Source organism: Dicentrarchus labrax, unplaced genomic scaffold, assembly GCF_905237075.1.
Source record: "Dicentrarchus labrax unplaced genomic scaffold, dlabrax2021, whole genome shotgun sequence".
Lineage (NCBI taxonomy): Eukaryota > Metazoa > Chordata > Actinopteri > Moronidae > Dicentrarchus > Dicentrarchus labrax.
This window is the reverse complement of record NW_026136714.1, coordinates 10,159,738-10,184,244: the sequence shown is the minus strand read 5'-3', so window position 1 is coordinate 10,184,244 and position 24,507 is coordinate 10,159,738. Positions and strand designations below refer to the sequence as shown.

The 24,507-nt window shown below is 39.5% G+C and overlaps 3 protein-coding genes across 7 annotated transcripts in view; all 3 read left to right on the top strand.

Moving 5' to 3' along the window:
- The window catches only part of pdlim5a (PDZ and LIM domain 5a), a 66,199-nt gene extending 46,311 nt beyond the window's left edge, over window positions 1-19,888 (top strand). For all 5 annotated transcript variants that reach the window (XM_051421631.1, XM_051421634.1, XM_051421633.1 and 2 more), the window contains 6 exons: window positions 10,499-10,581; window positions 13,148-13,349; window positions 14,693-14,873; window positions 16,767-16,887; window positions 17,084-17,199; window positions 18,028-19,888. In XM_051421631.1, coding sequence (XP_051277591.1) covers window positions 10,499-10,581; window positions 13,148-13,349; window positions 14,693-14,873; window positions 16,767-16,887; window positions 17,084-17,199; window positions 18,028-18,117 — 793 coding nt within the window. In that variant the 3' untranslated portion in view covers window positions 18,118-19,888. The remainder of the gene's footprint in view (window positions 1-10,498; window positions 10,582-13,147; window positions 13,350-14,692; window positions 14,874-16,766; window positions 16,888-17,083; window positions 17,200-18,027) is intronic.
- On the top strand, window positions 1,103-10,486 carry LOC127375603 (uncharacterized). The gene is made up of 7 exons (XM_051421644.1): window positions 1,103-2,769; window positions 3,046-3,723; window positions 3,840-4,001; window positions 4,116-4,190; window positions 4,400-4,531; window positions 4,686-4,841; window positions 7,993-10,486. The coding sequence occupies exons 2-7, from the start codon at window positions 3,134-3,136 to the stop codon at window positions 8,072-8,074; spliced, it is 1,197 nt and encodes a 398-aa protein (XP_051277604.1). The 5' UTR covers window positions 1,103-2,769; window positions 3,046-3,133; the 3' UTR covers window positions 8,075-10,486.
- A 1,415-nt stretch (window positions 19,889-21,303) lies between the features above and the next one.
- bmpr1ba (bone morphogenetic protein receptor, type IBa) overlaps window positions 21,304-24,507 on the top strand; it is a 65,001-nt gene continuing 61,797 nt past the window's right edge. The window contains exon 1 of the mRNA XM_051421638.1: window positions 21,304-21,432. The gene's annotated coding sequence lies outside the window, so the exon portion shown is untranslated. The remainder of the gene's footprint in view (window positions 21,433-24,507) is intronic.

The following is a 24,507-nucleotide window of genomic DNA, read 5'->3' as shown; positions in this document are numbered from 1 at the left end:
GGCTATCCTTGTTTGCTGTTTTCTTTGAATGAGTGAAGTGTATTGTGTGGTGTGACAATACGTAGTCCATAAAATATAATCTTTAACCCATTTGTTTGGGTGTATCTAACGTATAAAGGCTGCATTTATGGAGCAACAGAAAATCTGACTTTAGATATCTGTGGCACAGTTCTGGCAATTGTATTGATGCTGTGTGGACTCTTCCTGTCTAGACAGCAGAGAAAGGATTATATTATGTTTGAGCCATTAAGTCAAAAGCCAGACCTCTATGCACTTTACAGAATGTCCGTTCCCACTAGTGCCAAAAGTTCAGAATTTTAAAGTAAATTTCCCTCGCAGATTGCTGAAAGTAGCATGCCTTTCTTTTTTTGACATTTAAAATAAACAATGATTGTCTGTGCATTTGGTTGTGGATGTGTGACAGCGTTGCAGTGCTGCATGTTGTATAACCTGTGATTGTGTTGCTGACAATCATGGTTGGACTGTGGCGTAGCTCTCAGTGTGATGTGAACCATTGGCTGTCCATTTCCTTTGGTGAGCTTTGTGGCGATACATATGATCACCGTTTGTCTGTGATCACTTGTGTTATCATGCAGACATTGTCGCTGTCTGTGGTTGCTGTTGTGTGTGGCTTCATGGTTGAATTAATTCATAATTTCAGTCCATACCGGCCTGGGTTCATGGTGCATTTTGACCCCTTAAAGATGTCCTTCGAGACAGGAGTTAACTGTTCTCTGGATATACTCTGTATATTGTATCATTTTCTATTCTGATGATGATAGAAAAACTGCTCATCTCCACCCTATCAAACCCTGTGTATCATCAGCTTCTTGTTTGTCCAGTTGTTACTGCATCATCAAGCCTCCCTCGTGGCATGGCTCACAGTGCATCTCATCGCCGATTGCAGGGAAGCTGCTCTACATTTCCTAAATCCTCCTTTTCTCTCTTTTTTGGTGTGTTTTTTTCCCTTCTTTTCCTCTCTTCCTGTGAACACAGAGCGAACAAGACCACCACTCGGTTGGTAATTGGCCCTAAGTACAACGAGCTGAGAGACTGGCACCACGGAGTGTCCGCTCGCACCCTCAATGTCGAGTAGACTGTGTGTGTGTGTGTGTGTGTGTGTGTGTGTGTGTGTGTGTGTGTGTGTGTGTGTGTGTGTCTTGTTGGTATAACTGTCTGCCTGTGTATGTGTGCAGTATATCAGTTTGACTTCTGTAAGTGGTTGTTTATGAACTTGAATGTTGAAGGCCTGTGGACTGATGGGAATAAAGGAAAAAAAGAAAAGAATGCAGGAATGAGCCTGCAAAGGAACTGCTGGAGTCTCTCCGTGTCTGTATGTGAATGCGTGTGTGTGTGTGTGTGTGTGTGTGTGTGTGTGTGTGTCTATGTGTGTTTGCTTGTCCTCCACTTTTATGTGCCTGCACTGTGCTGGCCTCATTCAGACCTTTAATTAAGTGCTGCTTATGTGCTCGGCCACTCCACTGATTCCAGCCCTAAAGGTATACTTTAGATGCGTAGTGTTTTTTAAAAACGCCAAAACATTAAATTGGATGCTTAGGATGAAGCATTGAGCCAGAAAACCTACAGGAACACATTCAATTTGTTTCAAGCGGAGTCCTTGTGTGGAAGACAAGTAATATAGAGTTTTTATTAAAAGTCTAAAAGGCTGAAGGATCTAATAGTAGTCTGAACAAGTTAAAATATGCAGCTGTCTATCTGCATATCTGACTTTTTTTACTCCACTGCAGCACATAAAATGCAAAAACTATGTTCATTCTTAAACACTGAACAACATGATGTTACAAAGAAAACAAAATTTGCATTTTCAGTATAAATAGACAAACCCTGCATCCTATTGTGGAAGTCTACAATACAGCTAATGAGAAAGAAACATTCAAAATGTGTACTACAAACATCCCTCACTCACTTCAGTGTCTTCTGTACCACTGTAATTTGGATGGTGGCAAAAGGAGATGTTGCATCATTTGGAAGAAGGAAAATAGAAAATCTGCCCTTTCTTTTTGTGAGAGTGCACCCAATGTCCCTTTATATTATATATTACTATTGTATAACTATATATTACAGAAGATACTGCAGCTCTATTTAAAAAGCTTTAATAGCTTGTTTACATCTGTTGTATCTGCTAGCATTGGAACTATTTTATGAACACACTGTCTTGAGATATGGTGGGATCTGAAAAATGGGAAGCGATTTCAACTTGTCAAGCATGTACAGTATGTACAATATATATTATTAAATAGTGTATATGCTATGCTGCTGGAATGTAACTGTCTAGATTGGGGCTGTAAGACATATGTATGGTTTAAGGTATTATGCAAGTAAGGAAGGTTCTTTTCAGTGAGCAGGTTGTTGAAGTTGAAGTCATTGTATAAATGCTATAAATGGCTTATAATGCAAAGGTAATATTTTAGGCCCTTGCAATGTAAAATATTTCTCTAGTGCCTTTACATTTATTTCATCCGTATGTTTATTTACTGCAGATTATGCTAACTTTGATAATAGTTTCTTCTTTGTAGACTGTAATAGCGTTGCATTTTGAAAATAGCCCCATATGTAGTGGCTGAAAATGTTTTGAGTTTGAAAAAACTATTATTCTATATTGTAGCTAATAAAGTGCTGTTTTTTCTTGTTTCCTTTTCTGGTGTCCCTTTCCTACCTTCTTCCCTTTCTTTCCTACTTCCTTAGTTCCTTCACTCTTTTCTCTTCTAGTTGTCTCACTGAATCTGAGACAAACAGTAGAGAGGTCAGGTATAAATCATCATCCAAACTTTTTTCACCTCTTCACCTGTCACGTTAAATAGTCCCAGGACACAGTAGTCACTTTCACATAGTTCTTAATGAACTAACTGACCTCTTCTAGTCAAGTGTTCAATAATTTGAAGTTTGCAAGCCATAACACCAATCTCACATAAGTAACTTTTTCACTACTCCACTATAACAAACTGATTTCTTTAATTTAAAATATTTATTTACAATTCACCAAAACCACAACGTACTGAACTACTATATCCTGCTATTTGCCAGTGACAGATCTCCAACACATGAATCTTCTGACCAAGTAGGGGTAACACTCTCTGCCTTCAGTGGACTGAATGATGCAGAATCTGGTCACATGATCCCACATCAACCACAGCCACAGCTGGCAGGCTCATCAGTCAATAAGCAACAGCCAGAGGAGGATGCTACTATCTCCAACTATGTCCTCATTCCCAAACCTGGCAGCCTCTTAAACACCCAACATCAAGAGAACAATGTGTCATCTACAGCCCCCCTTCACTTGGTTGGCTTCCCTATGCCGTATTCAAGTTCTGTTGACATGTTTTGTCAAATGCACCAAAACCATTTGTCTAACATGAACTATCCATTAGCTCCAATGCTGGTACCTGTAACATATTCTGACTCAACCCCAAATCAAATACCATCATCTCATGCCCAAAGGCCAAATGATGCAGTGTTTTTGCCAGCCAACATGCCACATTTTCTTGGACCCAGTCCTGTTTGTGCCCACACTCCAGCCTCCTGTTTACCTGTTTTTAGTGTATTACCTGGTCAAGGACTATACTTGTCACACTGTGGTGACGCCTCATTATTTCAAAACCAAGCACCAGAGGCTTCTCCTGATTCTGTCCCTGACCATAGACGAGCTGCTTCACATAGTACAGTTACAGAGCCATCAAGCTTTCAAGTGCCAACAGCTGGAAGGTACATTGAGCTTGTGATTTTTATCTATTTATTTATTTTTTATAAAAGCTCACAGTATTTACCAAAAACATGTCTAAAATTTATAATTTCCTTTACTTTTTTTTACCTTGGTCTAGCAATTTCCATTTGACACCACTAGAGGACAGCACAGACTCAGAAAAATTCAAGTCCAGTGACTGTTTGACTGATCGTGATGGTGATGACCGCAAATTATATAGCCGAGCTTCTGAGTCTCTGAAGGCAACACAAACTCGGTTTGACCTTTCTCCTCAACACAGGTGCTGCACAACAATTCTAATGAAGTAAACTTTTCAGTGACATCTCATTAAATTGCTTCAACTACCTGTCCAATCTGTGATGTCTATCCTGTCTACATCTTTCTATCCTCCCAGTTTCCCAGTCCAAGTCAATACACATCTATCTCAAATATATGCACGTCATCATGTACTTTCTACCAAACCAGTCAGGTACAGTGTACAGTGGGTTTCTTCTCAAATGTTACAGGAAACTTAACCTTACTGTCACTATTAATAGGAGCAATACCAAGCTGTCACAATATTAATATATATCAATATTATTTTATTTTTTTCAGTATTTTGGTCAGCTTAGTCCTCCTGTCTTCTACGATATGGTGCACTGGTGTTGTGTATACGTGTATGTGTGTATTTTTAAACAGGAGAGAACTCCTGTCAAGTCCTCTGGACTTCCTGCCCAGAGCAGCCCCCCGCCCCCCTCCTCTCACCCCCAGTGCCCCCAAACATCCCATACGACACAAACACGCTGAGCACCATAGTCCATTGCAGGCGAGGTAAATAGAATGTGCCAGTGTTGTGTGTGTATTCACTTCAAGTGTCCTTTAACTCTCTCTACTTCTAAAAAAAAATTTTATAATCTTGGTTCCATCGCAATTTCTTGTCCATCCTCTGCCTCCTCTCTTTCTCAATGTTTCATCACCATGTCAGAACAACTTATCAGAGCAGCCCTCCTGAGAAGGCAGTGTCTCGGTCCTTATTGGACGCCCTGCTCATCACTCCAATCACACAACCTTCACCACTGCGTTTGAGGAAGAAGAAGAAGCGTCGTAGCGTCAGTGAGCTGCAGTTGCCCAAGAACAAGAGGTAGAAAGGGCAGACCTGGACAAAGCTACACTTACTGAATAACTGCTTGAGAAGTGTTGCTTAACATGATTTTAAGTTGAAAAGGATTGAGAGCAATCAATATTTCAATACAGTTTTGTCCAGGTCTGACATCCATGAAAGAGTGAAAATAATCATCTACTTCACAAATAATGTGATATGCCATGTGGAGACTTATTCACTGTGTATATGAATGTCATGTGATGCATGCACACAATTGTAGCACTCATCAACTAATGGTTTGAAAGCACAATCAAACTAGCAAGCCTGGAAGTTGTAAATTAATATTTTGGAAAGGAAAAAAAAGAAAAATAAGATACTATTTTTAACACATGGTGTAAACAGCCCATGAGTCCACTGAACATGCCATTCATGGCGGTGAAAAAGCCCTGTTTGGTCAGACCATGCCAGCACCAAAAGACATGGTCCATATGTCTCTGTGGAGACAACTCAAACCAACTATGACATTCTGTGGTCACTGTGAAACAACTTGGCAGCATCTCACAGAGATCAGTCATTGGCTAGTGGACACAACTGCATTTATACCGTGAAGTATGAAAAGTGTGTGTTAGAGAGAGAGAGAGTCTGAGTGGGTGTCTTTATGGATGGATGTCTTTGTCATTGTGTGTGTGTATGTGTGTGCGTGCATGTGCACATGCATGGATGGTATAGTGTGGTTGGATTGAATTTGATCCAAAGAATATCACAGTACTGAATTATAGACCATCTGTTGTGTGGTGCAGAGAGCTGCTGGACAGCAGTCAGCTATGTTAATGGACCATTTGTTCAATGTTCAAACGAAACCAACACATTTATGAGATGCATAATACAAGTTCTCGTAGGAGCTACAGTACACACGGGGGTTACTTTACAAATTTAAACAGTTGGGGGACTGAAATTTGCCCTTTTTTGCTCATTATCGCTCAGTACCAGCAAACAAGAAGTCTCATAATTAGGCGGCATACCGTGCAAAAAATAGACTTCAGATAAGATAAACACTGGGACAAAAACAGAGATGCAGAACAAGGCCACTGACAGAATAGTGATACAGAAGTGTAGATTCCAAGGCTGAATTGTATTAATGTAAAAAAGTGCAAAGTACAGAAACAAAGCAAGGAAGACAAAGACAGATTAAAAGAGAATACATGTATTCCTCTCTCCATCCTTCCTCCCATCCCTCTTTAATTATCCCTTCAGTTAACAAGGTTCATACGTGGCCCAGTACGTCCAGATGGTCAGCAATCTAACTGGCTACTATTGAATCAAAACAGCGGGGTCTCCATTAATCAACCAATCACAGTCCTGCAGAATACAATTAAGTTCTTATGTAATTGGCCTGATTGGTGGAGAATATTAACGAGCTGTGCTGTAATTGGCTCTAATGAATGAAGGGCTGGGGAGCATCTTATTTCCTGCTCTACTTGTCACCTGTTGTTAACCAATTACCATATGGCTAATGTGAATGAATGTTGTTCGCCCAGATAATTTAAATATATGGCGCTATAGCCTTTAATCTCACAGAGTGTAATAGCTTAATAGAATGATGAGGATGAGGTCTTTCCTGTTCTTTACAGGATCATCCAGCTTGATAAGCTGATATAAGATGATGCTCATGTTTCCGTTTTAATGTAGAGAAAACGGAATTTAATTTGGCCAATTAGCCAAAAAGCGTACTTATGACCGGGAGGTCGGTTCAATCTCCAGACCAGCAGGATAAATATGGGTGGGGAAAATGAAAAAGTAGTGCTTGGCCCTTCCTCATTACCACCACTGAGGCGCCCTTGAGCAAGGCCCTTAACCCAGCAGGTTAGACTGTTGTTCAACTGAGCAGCTTTCAGGTGTGAATGTGTGTAACTGTGAATGTGATCAGAGCGTTCCTGAATAAATAGGTTAAAAAGGCTACTTTCTTACCTTTATGGTTACGTATAACAGTGGTTCAGCATCCTGAGGGTCAGGATCCCCTAAGTGGTCCTAAGATAGATTTGAGGATGTCACGACCTGATTAAAGGTATAAAAAACTAATATGTTTCAGTTACACAAAACTATGTCTTTTCAAGTCTTCAGCCTAAAAAAACAAAAATTAATGGTGATCTGATGCTGACCATGTAATCGCAGCGTCCACAGTCAGAGTCTGACCAGGGATCTTTGTTGCATGTAATCCCTTCTCTCTCTCTCTCTCTCTCTCTCTCTCTCTCTCTCTCTCCTCTCCCCTCATTTCCTATCACTCTACTGTCCACCTCCAAAAATCACTCATTGATTTAACTGCTCATAACGAATTTCCACAGTAAAGCCATAAGGGATTGCAAGTAGATAAGGGGTCACAAGCTGAAAACACTGGAAACCACTCACTTATAGCATATAACTGTTCAAAATACAGAGAGGGTAAAATAAAAGGATTCACAAAGTGAGCTGTCAGCACTGACTTTAAAGTTAACCCCACATGATTAATTATAATAATCAGATTGTTGGTTGTTGGTGTTGTTTGTTTACATTTACATATTGTAGAACTGGAGAAAATTGAAGCACAATAAATATATTACAGAACTAACAGCAGGTGAGGAGGTGCTGTTGGTTAATGCAAAATTGTTGACAATAGTTAAAACTGAAATGCAGTCGAATGAAAATGGAACTTAAAATGAAGCTACTTGGCACCGTTGGCCTGCTGTCTACGCTCAGTTTTGCCTGCCTTTAGATGTAAGAAGTTAGTGTGCACAGTATCCACTGGCTCCCCCTGTCAGACACATGGGCTATAAAATGATAAGCAGATAATGAGAATGAAGCGAGATGTTCTGCAGTCTGACAGTCTCTTTCCTATAGAGAGTACTTAGATTAGGACTGTATCGGCTACAGGCTAATTAGCCGGAATCAATGCTAACACAACAGTCCACTGGGTGCATTTATCACAATCCATGTCAGATACCTTTTCTAACCATTTATCCATCTACTTGAGATTCACATTTTCCGAGTAATATATGTATTTGACAGTAACAACTACTAAATGTTACATGTAAATGTAACCAGGGTGGGAATGCTGTCAGCCATCTAACCAACCAATCTTTGTTACTTTGTATTTATGTTTTAGTTTCTAAGCCTTATTCCTTATTTCTGTGTTATTTTTCTTCTGACACCAAAGGGTGTCTTGGCATCAGTCTGCCACAGAAGCGGGAGACCCCCTCTTCTCCTCTCCCGTCAATGCTGTCTATTTGTTTAGGTAAATTTAAAGTCTCCTATTTTCTCCTTTTCCTTGTGAATTGTATATTTGACCACGTATCACACAACTACCATCCCACAGTTACATAGTTAAGCAGTCATTCAGAAAGGATGAATCAATCATTTTAGAGATCTCCTGGGTGGGAAACGAAGTGAACCCCCTGCTGTGTAAGGATCATTTGATGTCAAATGTTCCAAGTGTTCAAATTAAGTGTGTGTGCAAGAAATATCAGAGGCAGGGAGGGCAGCTGAAACACAGACCATCTACTGAGGTGAAGCCAGCACACACGTGTGACATTCTTCCTCTATCTTTCTCACTGCCTTCCAGTTCGCCCCTCATAGTCTCTGCCTCTATCTCTCCCTCACTTCTTCTCTTCAACTCTTTTCTTTTTCACTCACACAAACATACAGGCACCACTCAACGTAACTATGACTGCAGTTGCCATAACACTTGTCTCCCATGAGTCCCCTAACGGCCAGGCACAACGGGAAGACAGCAGTGATCCAACTGTTGGCATTGGCTACAGCTATGCATTATGGGTGTAATACGTCTGGGGGAGAGACTGTTGGCCCACCCAAGCTCCTCAGCTGGCGCTGATGAACATGCACATACTTAAAAACACACACACAAACACACACTTGATGTTACTCATAGAGAGGTCATTCATTTTGCATCATTTTAAAAGGCAGTGGAGAGTTTGGGGCCCTGGGGCCACATATGACTGAAGATCTATTTGTAAGACAGAAAAACTGAAAATGAGTTTCAAAGCCGGACTTTAAACCAAACCTGCAAGAATATTTTGTATTCAGTCAAAATATATTTATTTCAATTAAGCAAAACAACATTTCTGAAAACATTTTGTAATTTGTTTTAATCTGTTTATTGGCCAGTTTAATAAGTTCAAAATAAGAGAACAAAAATTTGTCTCTGTGGCTCTAGGAAACAAAAATCTCCCAGAAGCATTTTTTCCTGGAGAAGGAAAGAGGGTGTTGCCCCACATAGATCCAACACAAGGTTTCTCGTACTTGGAGCGCAGCGCTGTGAAAATCTGACCCCCTTGACTCAAGGGAGGGAACGTTTGAGAATATATTGCGCTCAGAACAAAATGTATTGCCTTTGTACTCAAATCAATGGCCATGGATATTACATGTTTACATTTCTTTCACCCTGTGTCACAGCATGTGTCACTGACTGTGAACTGAACGCCTATCATAGCACTATACTAGGCCCAATTGATCTATTTAATGTAGGATACTGAGAAATACCCCTGGTCTTGTGAGGTCATTTTCTCTATTTCGTCACTTAAATTAGTGTTCTGGCATCGTTTGATGTGATCACCACTAAATTTTTACTGCAGAGTTTCTTAAAATTACTCAGCCTTTGACCCAAATGTGAAATTTATTTTTATTTCTTGGGGCGCATGGAAATGGACTGCCAATGTTGCCGCAGGGACCCATTCAGTTTGTCTCTTCAAGACCTCAATTTAGCATCCAAATCCATGAGACATTTGAATTACAAAGGGCGGTGGCAACAATGTGTACCTGTATGAAGCTGCATATATAGTTGTTGTGGCCCTTAATGTGGTTAAACTCCATACTGTACCATAAGATCTTTGTCTCCCCTCCATCATTCGTACTGCTAGTCTGGCATCTGCCTACAGTACATCTGGAATCGGCACCTTTGTTCATTACACCATGCTATATTTCACTCCACTGGAGTCAATTACTCTCTGTTAAGTCATTTAAATTGATATTCTGGCACTGGTTTTGAATGGGTGTGCTGTATTATTAGTGCTACGCAAACCTACTCTTCCCCTATCCATCATCAGGCTGGTGGCCTGGACTCTGTTCTGCTGTGAAAGTGGCACATGGGCAGCATTTTTGTGCGTATTGTAGTCACAAGTAGGAAGTGCACCGTGAAGTTGCCTACTGTACTGTTTTGGCTGTAGCTGAATGCTGTGTTTTGGTTGGTACCATATTCGTCTTTGCTCTGTCAGCAGGTAGGTGGTCTGGAATCTGTCTCTCCGTATTTTGACAGGAACTTGAAAAATTTAGACTGTTCCAGAGTTTTTTTCTTATCATTCATGTGTTTTTTTTCCTAGTGGCTATGAGTACAGTGGAATTTAAAAGATGTTTTGCTGGTGATTACCTCTTTGTAAATAACGGAAAAACTAACTCACATATTATGCAGTACATACACAAACAGAATCAGCCACATTTTGCTGTTTTGCTGTGTGATCATCACTCTGAATGAGCGAGATGCAAATGTATGTATTTTGCATTTTAAGCTGTGCAAATTGAGTTTATTTAACATTTAATGTGCAGGGGCAATGGTTAGAGGCTGGTTGTTTTAATGTAATGAATTTAATTAAAAAACATATTACTTGATTTACATATCATTTGTGTTTCTGTTATGTCTCTCCGCGCAGTGAGGAGGGAGAGGAGCCAGAACTCAACAGCCACGAGTCCGCAGTTGTCAAGACTATGATCAAAGGACCCGCTGCAACCCAGGGTAAACACTGTGGGTGTCCTGTCCACTTGTGATAGCGACACATCTTAAATGGTTTTTCATTTACTTTTTCACACGTTCACAATGAGTGCTGGTTATTGCCAGCTGTAATTTTTCCACCCTGTATAAAATATGATTTATGAACCTGGGACCAAGCCACAATTGGCATGTCTCCTATTAACTGACTGAAATAAAATTTCCACCTTTGTTAACTCATATTAAAGAATATAGTATATAGTATATATATAATACATAATACATGGGTTTCAGGGACTAAAATACATTTTTGTTGATCGAGCCAATTGCTGCATGAAATCTGTGGAATAGTACATTACTACCTCAATCCGCTGCCAAATCCAACAAAAGGATATCTGTATGCCTGTGTGTGAGTAGTATTTTAATGTAGGCATGTTATGGTTTTTTATTTTCTTTTTACTAAATTAACTAGTAAAGCAGAATCAAACTAAGGGGCCTGGACTGTTTTCTTAGCATAAGTCACGGCAAGCACAAGCATACCCAAAATGTAGAGTCCCCCAAATAGATTTCTAAAAATAAACTCTCACCGAGGAATTGAACTAAATTTTCATTTTAGTATGTATTTTGATTGATTAATATATTCACCCCTACAGTTTAAAGGTGTAATTTTTTCTTATACAAAAATGTTTGGTTCCAAATCCTGGCGTAATGTAAAACTGATTTACTGCTGTTGGATTGAATGTTGTTGCAGCCAGTTAGCAAGGGGAAAGAGGCTTATTTTCCATGGTTGAAGCGTGACATATGTTGTGAAATAGGTCATTGCAGACTTTCTTTTTCTTTTCTCGTCTTTTTCCTCTGTGGAAGCCCATTAAGCAGGCGAAAAGGCCCCGCTCTGCCTGTGGCGCCTCGCTCAGTCACACGTGCTGCAGTTCCACTCTTTTAGAAAGATAATATTTACTGAAGGGACCTGTTGGGAGTTATGAATAAAGTTTTAAAGGCAAGCCACAGAGCTGCAGTATAATGCCTGTACTCCATCTGCACGCGGCTTATAGATTCTGAGACTGAGTGTCTTTTCTTGGCATTATTCTGTTTATCACATACGTACAAAAAACAAATATATGTCTGCCTGTTTGTATCGGTTTATTTGTAAATATTTATCCATGAAATGATTAGCTCATGCTTCAACTTGTACCCCATCCAGTCTGTGAGCTCAAGTCGTCTCCTCTTCCTCAGTTCTCTCACTGATGTAACTGCCACTCAACAACAATCGTAAATGTAGTCACTTACCCAGGGACCAAGGCTCATGAAAATATACTACTAGCTGTATAGTGCCCTAGCAGCAGTAAGGCACGGACCCATTCTGAATCCTGAGCTGCAGTTAAGGATCCCAGGCCTTCAGCCACTGCCTTGTTGCAAATGCACATTGTAAAACAAACTGGCATGGTGTTAAAATTTGAAAACACACACACTCACACTATAATGCTGTCATTCGCATCCTTCACTTTCCTGCTCCCCCTCATTCCTGAAGCAGCTTTACCTTCAACATACAATCTCATGAAGTGCTGGCATGATTTATGGCAGCTTTACTAAAAGGCTGAAACGTCAAACCGTGTCTGTGTGACCTAAAACTGTCTTTTCCTCACATTTAACTCGTTTTTATTGTGGAAGAAAGAATTCATATCTTTGGCATCTTAAAGCTGTGTTTTAGCCTCCATTTAAAACAGTCAAACTCAAGCTTCAATGAGAGTAATAGCGGCTGTAATCAATATTTTTTATGGTTAGATTGTCAAATTACAATGTGAAAACAATGTGAAAGGGGTCCTCATATTGAACCTGCAGAGAGAATTTAGTAGAAAACAATTTTATTGTCATGACTCAAACTTGATTATAATGTTGCTCTGCAACAGCTGAATGTGTAAATAAGCAACTGTTTGCCTACAAGTTTGCCATATCAACTCAAAAAGGGATGATTTTAGTGTAGTTAGCTTGTTTCTGCTGCCCCCAGGTGGCCAAAAAATCTTCTGGTTTTTAATGGCGAATATATGCAGATAAATTCCCTACCAACCCCAACAATGAATGTAAGCCCAGCCCTGTTCTTAGCCCAAACAGACACACTTGAACATGACATGTTATGGTAAAGCCATGCTCAAAAAGTAGCCGTCGCTTCACCACAGGCACGCATACAAAAACACATCTGGACACCAAAGACCGAGCTACATGTTTAGCCAGGTGTCTGGGTTTTAGCTGAGGGAACCTCTTGGTGGTCTATGTGTATGTGTTTGGTCATGTGTATGCAAGCACATATGCCATAGGAATGTGTCAAAGGCATAGTGAAAGATTCTGTGAAGATTGATGTGGTGAATTCATGGTTGTGACAGCCGTAGTCAGCCAGCTGCATGCACCGCCATGACACCTGCTGGGTGTATAGACGAAGAGGGTAGAGGTCAAATAACTTACACACCTGGGAAGAAAACATAGACGCACACATACTTTGTGATGCCATAAGTGCTCTTTTTTTGTTTCCTTTTACCATCTCTGTTGTCTCTGATTTCCTAACCAGTATAGCCTTTTATCTGTCTTCCATCACCTACAGGTTACAGTCCACAGATTGGGTTGATCACCCCATCTTTCGGTATGAAGGGTAATGGAAGTGCCAGTGTCCCAAGGGGTCCTGTCCCAGCCCGACCTGTACCTCAACCCCACCCTAAAGATGAAGACTCCCTGGTCCAGATGGCAGAGCACATCCCTGCTGGGACTCGTACGCCCATGTGTGCCCATTGCAACATGGTCATCAGGTGAGAGACAAATACTGAAGCTAACAATAAGATCATTTATCAACTTTATTCTTTATTTATTTTTTAACAAGGCAACTCAATTAACAGATAATCCTATACAATGATTATTGTGCAAGCATCATTCTTGATAGCAATCTGCATTATGGACATATTATGGATGAATAATCTATGGGTTCTATCTTTAGGAAGGAAGGAGGCTGTCATGACCATTTATAGTTAACGTTGTAACAGAAACAATGGACATGTATCATATTATGTCTGTATACTACTTACGCAGGGATAGTCAAAAGAAGAGGCAATCTCTTCAACTTGGCTGGACAGACATCTACTTGTATTCAAGCAAATTAACATAGAAAAGTTAAATATGTCCACTTCTCAATTATTCAGTGTCCCAGGAAGACACAAAATAATTAACTTGAAACCATCTCGAGTAAATAATCTGTGTATGAAACGGTAGAACAACAAAGATCTGACTGCAGTGTAGATAAGGGCAGGGGGAATTAAGTTGCAACTGCAGTGGATCAAACTGTAGAGTGATGTTTCACTTGTATGCAGAAACACTACATGCATACACACACACACACACACACACACACACACACACACACACACACACACACAGCACACACAAACACAAACACACACACACACACGTACAAGTTGATAGAACATATTTGTACTAAAATGGTTTAAATGCAGGGTTTGTCTTTTGTTTCCGCCTTGTGTAAGTTCAGTCAGAGTTGCATACAGGGACACATAGACTCTCTTCCTCCCTCCTGTCTATCTCGCTTCTTGTCCGGTAGCTGACTGCCCTACCAGGGTGTTATCTCCCAACTTGTGTCACCTTACATTATATGTCACTAAGGCTAGGGTAGCTCACATGCTAATGGATGCCAAGCTCAGGCCACTATCAGAATAAGCTCAGATAAGCACAGCTATTGTGCGGAGTAAATTAGTCTCCGATGTTTTCCCGCTTTACCTAATCATCAAAGTGGACAGTGCCAAGGTGCTGTCTGAGTGGAAGCAGAGGACCTTTAATGTATTAATTGTTTACATCCTTAAAGCACAAAAGCCAACAAATGACTGGTTCCAACCTCTTTAATATGACAATTTCATAATTTTTCACATTGTAAACCTTCTGACTTTGGGACTATTCTAATCTTTTTCCTCTCTTTTTCATTGGACAAAACCACACATTTGATGATGTGGTCACAGGACTCACAGTAGTGTTCATTTTTGCCAATACAGAGATATTTTGTAACTTCAGGTAAAATAAAAAAGTTAATTAAAATAAAAAAAAAGTAAAATTCCAATGTTAATTTCCACTTATCCTTTTTTTTCAGAGGGCCATTTTTGGTAGCAATGGGGAAATCATGGCATAAGGAGGAATTTAACTGTGCCCACTGCCGTTCCTCCATGGCAGATACTGGCTTTGTGGAAGAACAGGGATCTGTCTATTGTGAACACTGCTATGAAGAGTTCTTAGCTCCTACATGCAGACGCTGCCAGACTAAGATATTGGGGGTGAGTTGGTGTGAAGCAAATTGCATCAGTCTGTGTGTGTGTGTGTGTGTGTGTGTGTGTGTGTGTGTAGGTTTGTGTATGTGTGTGTGTATATGTGTTTGTATGTGCAGAGTTGAAGTCATGGTGGCATTGCATTTATCAAACTACTATACAGGCTGCTCTGATAATTTTTTAACAGAATGTACCCTAATCAACAGTAAAGAAAAACTTGAGCATTTTCAGCATTGCAAAAGATTATGAGGATGACAACTAATGTTGCATTGCAGTTCAGGAACAGATAAAAGCCTCAGTGTTACCCATTTGTCTAAATATTTTAAGTATTGACTGTACAGCTCGCCTTGACATTATGTGTGGCTGTTTTAAAATTCCACCAGCTGTTGTTTGGAGACCAAAAGCGATAGTCCTCCTCTGTGGCATTCACTGCAAACCTGTCACACATACCACGTCTGACTTTTGTATTTATCGTTTTTATGTTTTTTCTATGCTTTTTCTATAATGTAATGTAATGTAAATTTCTATTTTCTGGTTATTAACATTTTGCCACACGTTGGTTCTCAATGAGTGACTGCCTTACAGCAACTAGATTAACAACGTGTCAGTGTAATTCTTAGTCTTCACTGCTCTGTACTTTTCCACTTTGGGCTAGCTGTAGGTTGAGGGGTTTGAAGTGGAACTTTGTATGCATACGGGGGTTTGGTAGCCAACATTGTATGAGCAGGATAACACAAAGCAGGTCCCAAATGTGAGAAAATTTACTTGAAATATTAAAGCTACAAAAAAGCTTGATGATTGTAATTAAAAAAAACATCCTACTTCTCAATGAGAGTTAAAATAGAGGTTGACACAACATTTATCATTCAACGGAAATATGTGTGCATACAAGACTTCATTACTATGGGATCTGTTTCTCTTCATACCTTCATACCTTGGCTTATACAGTACAGCACTGTGGATAAGATCGCTTTTAGATTCTAATAGCTGTCAAGCCTGGATAAATGTCAGAGTAAACACAGATTATCTTTGCCTCTCTCCATTCTTGCACTAATGCTTTATTATCTGGATTGTAATTGTTTGTAAAACGATACTGTTATCAATTTGAGACCAAATAATAAAGGGTCACTTTTAAAAAGGTTCCTGTTTTTCAGTCCCACTGCAGCTCCAACCCCAAACATGCAGGGTAAATGCAAAGAGGGCCAAGCTGTAGATTTAGAGATTTTCTATAATGACCACCACTGAAACTCAGGAATGCAGTATATGTTCGGGTGTTAGGAGAATTAGGCTTAGAGGCCTAGAGGCTGCAGGTGCAGCATGAACCCAGGGTGTCAGGAAGCTGAGATCTTTGCTCTCACAACAGCTCTGACATTCATCCCTCACGTGTTCTAACCTCTTTAGCCTCAATCCCTTTCAACCCTCTATTTCTCACACATCTTCAACCAGCTTACGGCTTCTTATTAACCTGTTTTCTCACTCCCTCTCCTCTAATCCTTCATTTTACTTTGGCCCACCAACTTTCCATTGATTCCTCGTCCTGTCGTGTTCTCACAGTTTAAGGGTGGGAAAGAAAGCAGTTTGTCTATCTTAAGCTGGGTCATGTGGACCCACAAGAAAAAATACCCCGTATTATTTAAATGTGACATGAAAAAAGGAAGGACTGTAGCAAAGGATGCATCCCTGACACATGTAAAACAGTTACATTTATGTAGAAATTGATTTTTAATGATTAATTACATAAACAACAGGGTTACAAATAGGCAATGTTACCTGGTACCATCGCTTCACTTCACTACACTGTATGCAATTTCCAGCTACTGTGACCGACACACACAGTGACCTGTGCTGCTAATGAACTGTGTGATGCCTCCAACTAACCACATTATTTGCATCTGCACCTAGGAGGTGATAAATGCCCTCAAACAGACGTGGCATGTCTACTGCTTTCTGTGCGCTTGCTGTCAGCAGCCAATCAGAAACAACACGTTCCACCTGGAGGATGGAGAACCATACTGTGAACGAGGTGAGTGATGATGACACTGAACAATCTGCTCATTGGACACACTGACCGTGCTGATAGGGCTGATGAATGATGTCTCAGACTAGAAGACACAACAGTCAGTGGATGGATAGACACAAGCTGCTCTCTGTTATCAATTAACTTCTATTCTAACAGTAAAAAAAATGTAATGTACGTCATGTTGCTTTGTCTGTGAAAGACTTCTACAGTTTGTTTGGGACTGGCTGTCACGGCTGTGAGTTCCCCGTTGAGGCTGGAGACAAGTTCCTGGAGGCCCTTGGTTACGTCTGGCATGACACCTGCTTTGTCTGCGCTGTAAGTGAAGGCTTCACAGTACATTCACAGTATAATCAATTGAGAGACTCCTGTCCATCTGTACCAGCATGTCTTTGAACTGGGAGGGCAAAACAGTATTGAGGTCGTTACTGAAAAGAAGTAATGTATCACACATTAGTAAAACTGCATTCAAACACAATCAAACAACTCGAGTCGCTCAGTCACCAAACTACGGCTTTATTGTGGACTATTCCAGGCTATTTGACATGTTTATCACTAAAGCAGTGGTTAGTCCTCATGAGTAGGAGACAAACTGACAACCTGTTCTCCTCAGTCAGCACAAGACTGCTCACAAGACCGAAGAGCCTCTGCACAGGCGCACTAGACCTGTGTTGAATTTCATGGATATTGTAGGGGAACGGTTCTGGATCTCCATCCCTGACCCCAACTTCTGATATCAGTGAAATCCGTGTCGTAGCTGAAGGAACTCAGACGATTGGTGCATGAAAAGGCACATTAAAATATTTTTATCCGCCTTGTTTACTTATATGTCATCTTAAACGAATTATACGTGTCATTAAGCATTTCTGGACTTGGATCTTACATTGATTACAAAATAGTCATCAATAAACATTTTTCATAGTTTTTGTATAATGCTGTGTGTTACCCTATTACACTGGCATTTTTCTCTTTATTTTTAAGGATGAATATTATATCTTGTATTATATATATATCAATATAATATATATGATATTATATTGATATATTTATACCATGAGGACTTTTGCCATTTCATAGAAAACCTATATACCTTACGTGACCTTGACCTCTGTGTTTGTGTGTGTGTATCTTTTTGTTTTTTCTTAGGTGTGCTGTACCACTCTGGAAGGCCAGACTTTCTTCTCCAAGAAAGACAAACCTCTTTGCAAGAAACATGCTCACACACTGAAGATATGAATCTTGGACTTTCCTCACAATCTTTATTGCCATAAATTTTTTCTTGGTTTGTGGGGTGGGAATGCCTCTTAATAGTAGTTAGTTCATACAACAATAAAACTCAAGCCATACTCGCACAAGCATAGTAGTGGCCTTTGCAGGTCAGGATAAGGGAAACACTGCCATGTATGTAAAAGTGAACTTATTTTTGAACAGCAAAATGGCTTGTAAAAGATCACTGTTTTCAGTTTTTAACAATTTTTCACCAAAAAATACTCCGAAAGAAAAATTTCATCTGGATTTTATTTGCTCATGCATCCATCCATTGGTTTTGCTGCCAAATGATGCAGTGTATGTGTACTACCACTAGGAATCACCAAAGTCAGACATTTAATAATACATAGGATTGTGTGATCTTATTATTTCTTAATCCAGAGTTTAAGCTTGAGTTTTTCAGAAGTGTGACAATGGTGAAATCATCACATTTACCTTTGTGAGTCAAAGTGCCCAAACCTGTTACCTGACAGTACCAACCAATGATATTCATATTATACCATACTACATAATTAAGAGGAGGGAGTTTGTTTTTGTTAGTGTTCATGTTTGTGTAGCTCGAATCGAATTTCACAATTTGATCATCATTATAAGTTAAAGAGAATATTAACCATCAAATTTCCTGCATTAAACTTTGTTGTATTTTGTTGTGTTCTTTGCTGTACATATATAGCAAAACCATATTACAGACGAATTAAGATATAAAATTCTGCATCTTGTATAAGTTGTTTTAATACAGGTGAGCTGGATGTCTGCAGGGACAGTGAATGCTGTTGCCTTTGACCAGTACTTAAAATGATTTGAACTTTTTCTGTATTTTTTAAATGAAATCTGTGTATTTTATTTTCTATTCATCATGTGGAACTGATAACATTGGCAATAATGTTACTGGTTTCAAAACAAATGGTCACATTTTAGTAATGTGAATTTGAAACGACTTTTGAGAAAGAGGAGTGGTCTGTTTTTTATGGAGGACTGAATTGGCCCTAAATATAAATAAACATAAACAAATAAATGTATAACAAAATATTATGTATATTTATGTATTTCTAATTACTTTGATAGCCTGACGTATCTTGACAATTGCATAGAATTGACTAAATGTTTTCAATACTGAGTGCCATATAGTTTCACTAATTATATTCATATTCGTATTTACTTTACTTACTATATATATTTATTTTGTAATAACTGCATTAATTTAAGGTTGATTCAGTCCTCCATAGGCTTTATAAAAGTGAGTAGCTCTTTGTGGTCTGGCCTGCAGGAGGTCAAAAGTGGATACTATAATCCTTGTGTAGCAAACTGTATATTTTATTTTGTTTATAGAAGGGAGAAGTATCTTATCTGACAATATGTATTTAACTGTTTGGGTAACTGGGTTTTTGCTTTTCAGGGACTGGTGCAGGGAATGGATGGGGGGGTAGTTTCTTCTGTGTTTTTAGTATCTCACTTGACTGTCCACTAACTGTCCCAACATGTTGATTTGGTGATATTTACTTTTCATTATGGCTGAGGGGTACATATGGACTATTTTGTTTTGTTTTCCATAGCAACAAAACTCACTCATATTCATTTTCACATAATTATCATAAAAGAGAGCTGTGTTTTTAATGTTTGGGGCAAAAGGGGGCGAGTATAGTGTACAATGGTAAAAAATGCTTAATTCTCACCTACAAAAGTTGGAACTGTTAAAATTGGTCTAATAAATGATGTGCTTTTAAACCCCCAAGAGAAATATCCTGTGTTCCTTTATGTTTGCTTTCTTTTCTGTCAGTGTAATACCATCTTACCATCCTAAACTTCCTGTATTATTGCTTGAGAAAAAACATGAAAGTACAGACGAGTCTGACATATAAACAGTGTGAAATGCAGATTTCAACGCATGTCTCCACCATGCTGAGAAAGGTCAAATGAGAGACAGAAACAGAGAGGAGAGGTGAATACTGTGAGAGAAGAGAACATGGTAGAATGAGGATGTGATTGACGCCATGGCTGGATGAATCTGTGTGAACCATAAAGCAGCTATCACACAACAGTGGTTGCATGCATGAACAAAAAATTACTTTACCCACAGAGGAGTGTACTATAAATGAAGAAAGCACTGTGCTGTTGACATTTCTATTGTAGACAAAATTAGCAAACCAAACGCTCACATAGTCCCGCCTACCACACACACCAATATCAACCCCTACACATTTATGGGGATTTGTCCAATTTTGTAAATGCAGCAGGAAAGGTTGCCAGATCTTATGAAACCTTCTAGTTGATCCAGGAGTAGAAGGCTTTAGCTGTTTGAATTTGAGGTGTGACATTACATCCTCCAGCCAGTGTTTATGAGATGGTGGTACAGTTGAGGGGAATCAGTTGTCAAGTGAGCACTTTAATAGACAAGAAGAATATTATATGTGTGTAGTTTATTTCGTGTTCTATAGCCTATTTAACATAACAGTACACAATAGTTTAGATATCCAACTCGGAATTGGTAATGCTAATTGCTTACTTAAAGGTTTGGTATTTAGGAAGATCAAATGTAAAACGTATTTTTTAAGTGTGTAAAAAAAATAAAAAATGTTGAACTGCCTTGTTTCTACAGTAGCGCAGGACAGAAAGACTAAACACTGGCTCTACGGGGCCTTTTAAATCCTACACCCTGGTCCTTTAAGAATGTATCATGAAATTAACATTCATTTGATGTTACTTTTATGTAACACTCATTGTAAAGTCTACTTTCTTATAACAAAAGGAGTGGAACGTAATGGAACATGCTTTTATTTCCAATTTTCAAAATTACTTAGTGGTGGAAAAATCCACTCAAGAAATGTCATTGTCATAAACAATAACTTTTCTAAACAGCAGAGTATTTACTTCCAGGTTACTAGTGGATTTTTAAAAATTATTATTAGGGAAGAATTAGGTGTATTATTTATTAGACCCCAAGTAGAAGAGTGGCTTGTGGAATCCATTCAGAGCACTCAATGACTTTCCTCAAGCTAATGCACTCCTCTCTGAGTGGCATTAATCACCCCTCATACAGCTGAGTGAACTGTAGAGGAGCACAGTGGTTTTCATGTGTGAGACCAATGTGTGACCCTGCGTATGTGTGTGTGTGTAAGGAGAGAGAGAGAGAGAGAGAGAGAGAGAGAGAGAGAGAGAGAGAGAGAGAGAGAGAGGCTACAACTCTAGTGTGGTAACAGACCGACCTCGCATCCATACCCGGAGTACCGGAGTGCTATAACTTTTCGTCTCCATCGAAACAAGAAAACAAGAGAGTATCCAGAGGTGAGTGAACTTGGCGTGGATGACACTAACACACAGTATGTGCGCGGTGCTCCGTCTCCAGTGTCTGTGTTCAGTCGCCACTGTTCGCAGTCACCTTGAGAAGGTTTGACAGGCGTTGCTCTTTTTGTTTGCTACGTGTTGACAGTGTGCTGCACGTGCGATTGGTTTGTTTATTGGAGATTGCGCGAGACTTGGCGCATTGCGTATTTCGGCGCTTGAGAGAGAAAAGTTTACAGGGGTTTGAAGTACATTCGCTTACTGTACGTAAGTACGATTTTGAAGTACTTATTTACAATTCATGCTACTTAATTCTACTCCACGACATTGTAAGAGGGAAATAATGTAGCCTACTATTTAATTTACTAAATGTATCTTACTGTTGAAGTTACTTTGATTTTACATCAAAAAATGTTTGACATGGGTGTACAGATTAATATATTGTGTGAATGTGCGCATAAGATAAAACCTTGTATCATCTCCTGGGACCTTGAAGGCTCCACAGTTGTCCCTGAAAGAGGCTGTTTTGCACAATAATTAGGCTTTTACTTTGAAGTATGTTTTGCTGGTAGTAGTATGCATGTTCACATTATTCTCAGTGCTGCCACATGTTTGCTTTTAAGTGTTAAGCTTCCAAAGAAGAAGAAAAGGTACATCAAATTACTACATGCAGGCCTTTTTTCAGACAGTCTTAGCCCACTGATTTTGTCTTAACAATTTAAGAAAGTATACTAATAGTATATTGGAATAGATTCATTATTCTAACATCACATAATTTGTTAGCCTAGGGCTGTGTAGATGTATTCAAATTTAAAGACTTTATGCAAATCTATGCATTTTAAAAAAAAAAGTCCCAAACACATTACTCTTAATAAGATTTGTTTTTATTTAGTGCTAAATGTGTGGGGGCCAAGATGTCTAATTGTCTTTGTGTGAATGAGTGTGAACGTCTTAGCGAACGAAAATAGCTGCCTCTTGCCCATATTTATATGTGTATGGTAATAATAATATTAATACAAGCTATGTTCAGAAAGATACCTGCATGGCAGCAGTGACTGCAGACATAAAACGAAACACATCAAAACTGATAAAGCTTTTTTAAAACTACACCCACATAGTGATCACTAGATTAACACTGATGAGAAAAAAGTTGATATTACAATGGGTCACAACATGTTTATACTCAGTTACCCATCTAAAAAAAGTTGGAATCCCTCTTTGTCTGGATTATTCGTACTTGGGTGAAGGGGGCTACATATTGTAGTAGCCATGACCTCGCTTTAATTTTTAAGACTTTGTGAAGTGAGCCCCCTTCTTCAAGGGCTCAGAAAGCAAAGAAAGCAAAAAAAGAGAAAGAAAAACAGAAAAAGAACCTCAACACAGCCTCCAGCACTGAATAACCTAAAGCCCAGCATTCCCCATACACCCAACTTATACACACACACACACACACACACACACACACACACACACACACACACAAGGCATGCACACAGTATTCAACTCTCCCTCTGAGTCCAGTAACCAGGTCCAGGTGTTTGTCAGTGTGGGTTATGACAAGAGTATATCTGTACGTGTGCACATGAGCATGTATGTGTAAATGTATATCCAGATGGCATAATACTATGGCTCCAATTCTTACCTCACCTCATCTGAGTGGTCCGGGGGCAGCAACACCAGGGACCCACGCAGGAAAACACTCAGCAAATATGAACGAGAGAAGCAGAGGTCCAGATGTGTGTGTGTGTGTTAGTGTGTGTGCACCGTTTTGCTTGTTTGTCAATCTACTAAGTGTATGCAGTTGTTGGGGCTTCACTGGGAACAGCAATCTTATTTAGGTCAGGAACACATCACGCAAATCTGAGCAACAGCCACATTCTCAATTGGCTGTGTAATTGAGTTTCACATAGCAGCTGTAAACAGAAAACTTCCCCTGTTTTCTTTTCTTGTCGTGCGTGTGTGTGTGTGAGAGAGAGAGAGAGAGAGAGAGAGAGAGAGAGAGAGAGAGAGAGAGAGAGAGAGCAGTTTAGACACTTAACAGTTTCAGACATCTCATGATGTGAGACAAGGTGTCTGATACTGACGGCTGGAAATTCAGATCACATTGCTGGAGCTTAATCTGCATGCCAAGAATAGCAAATTTGCCAAATACAAACTCAATTTCTGTCTGTCTGGAGACATGATGAGTGGAGCACAAAGAGGAAAAGACTGACTGAGAATATAGTCAAAGGGGCACATTTACATGTGCAATGGCACCGTGGAATAGTGTTCAGTCTATGTCAAATGTCATGTAACGTCTGACTAATGTCTTCAGAGTAAGGTCATGGTCAGAATGAGAAAAAAAAGTTTAGTTAGTTTATGTAGAAAATCTGACACCTGAACTCTGCGTATTATTAATTAATTATTAATTATAATACATTAACAGTTGTACACTAATAACCCTGTATGGTTGCTATAATTGTTGTATGGCATGGCTCAGGTTAAACTCTTTGTAAAAAATGAACAAATGCATAGAGAGAATAAATGCCATAGAACTTTTTTTTATCATTACCCAAAAATATCTTCTCTCTTCTTCGCCGCTCTATAACAGTAGTTGCCAGTACCCAGCGGCAGCACAGCGCACATGACCGGTGACTGGTGAGATTGGTTAGAGTTTGGGTAAAAATATCAGGGTTAGCCAATCAGAGTCAGAGTGGGGCAGGTCATGACTTTGCCATCCTGAGGAGAATAAAAAAAGTTGAACAAGACGCTGCTGAGAAATACCAGCGTCCCGTTTCAGGGCTAATGAATTACACGATATCAGATCGGTGCAAAGACTTGCGTACACACGGATACCTGATCCAGCATTTTAGGCTGTATCTCAGGCATGTCTGACACTGGTCTCGGTATCAGAACAACCCTACTTGTGAAATTAACTTCTTCAGGTTTTCGGTTCAGTTCATAAGATTTTCAGAAATGTTTCATGTCCTTTTTTTCCATCTGATGCTGTGAAGGCTGCTTGCCGGAGCACACTCCTTCTCATGCTTCTACACATAGGAGGGAACTTTACTTTAAACGTGAAGGCCTTAAGCACTTGAG

Coding starts and splice junctions, on each gene's coding strand:
- LOC127375603 (XM_051421644.1), top strand. CDS start 3,134: ATGATCCCACATCAACCACAGCCACAGCTGGCAGGCTCATCAGTCAAT. Junction 3,724..3,839: donor CAAGTGCCAACAGCTGGAAG/GTACATTGAGCT, acceptor ACCTTGGTCTAG/CAATTTCCATTTGACACCAC. Junction 4,842..7,992: donor CAGTTGCCCAAGAACAAGAG/GTAGAAAGGGCA, acceptor CTGACACCAAAG/GGTGTCTTGGCATCAGTCTG.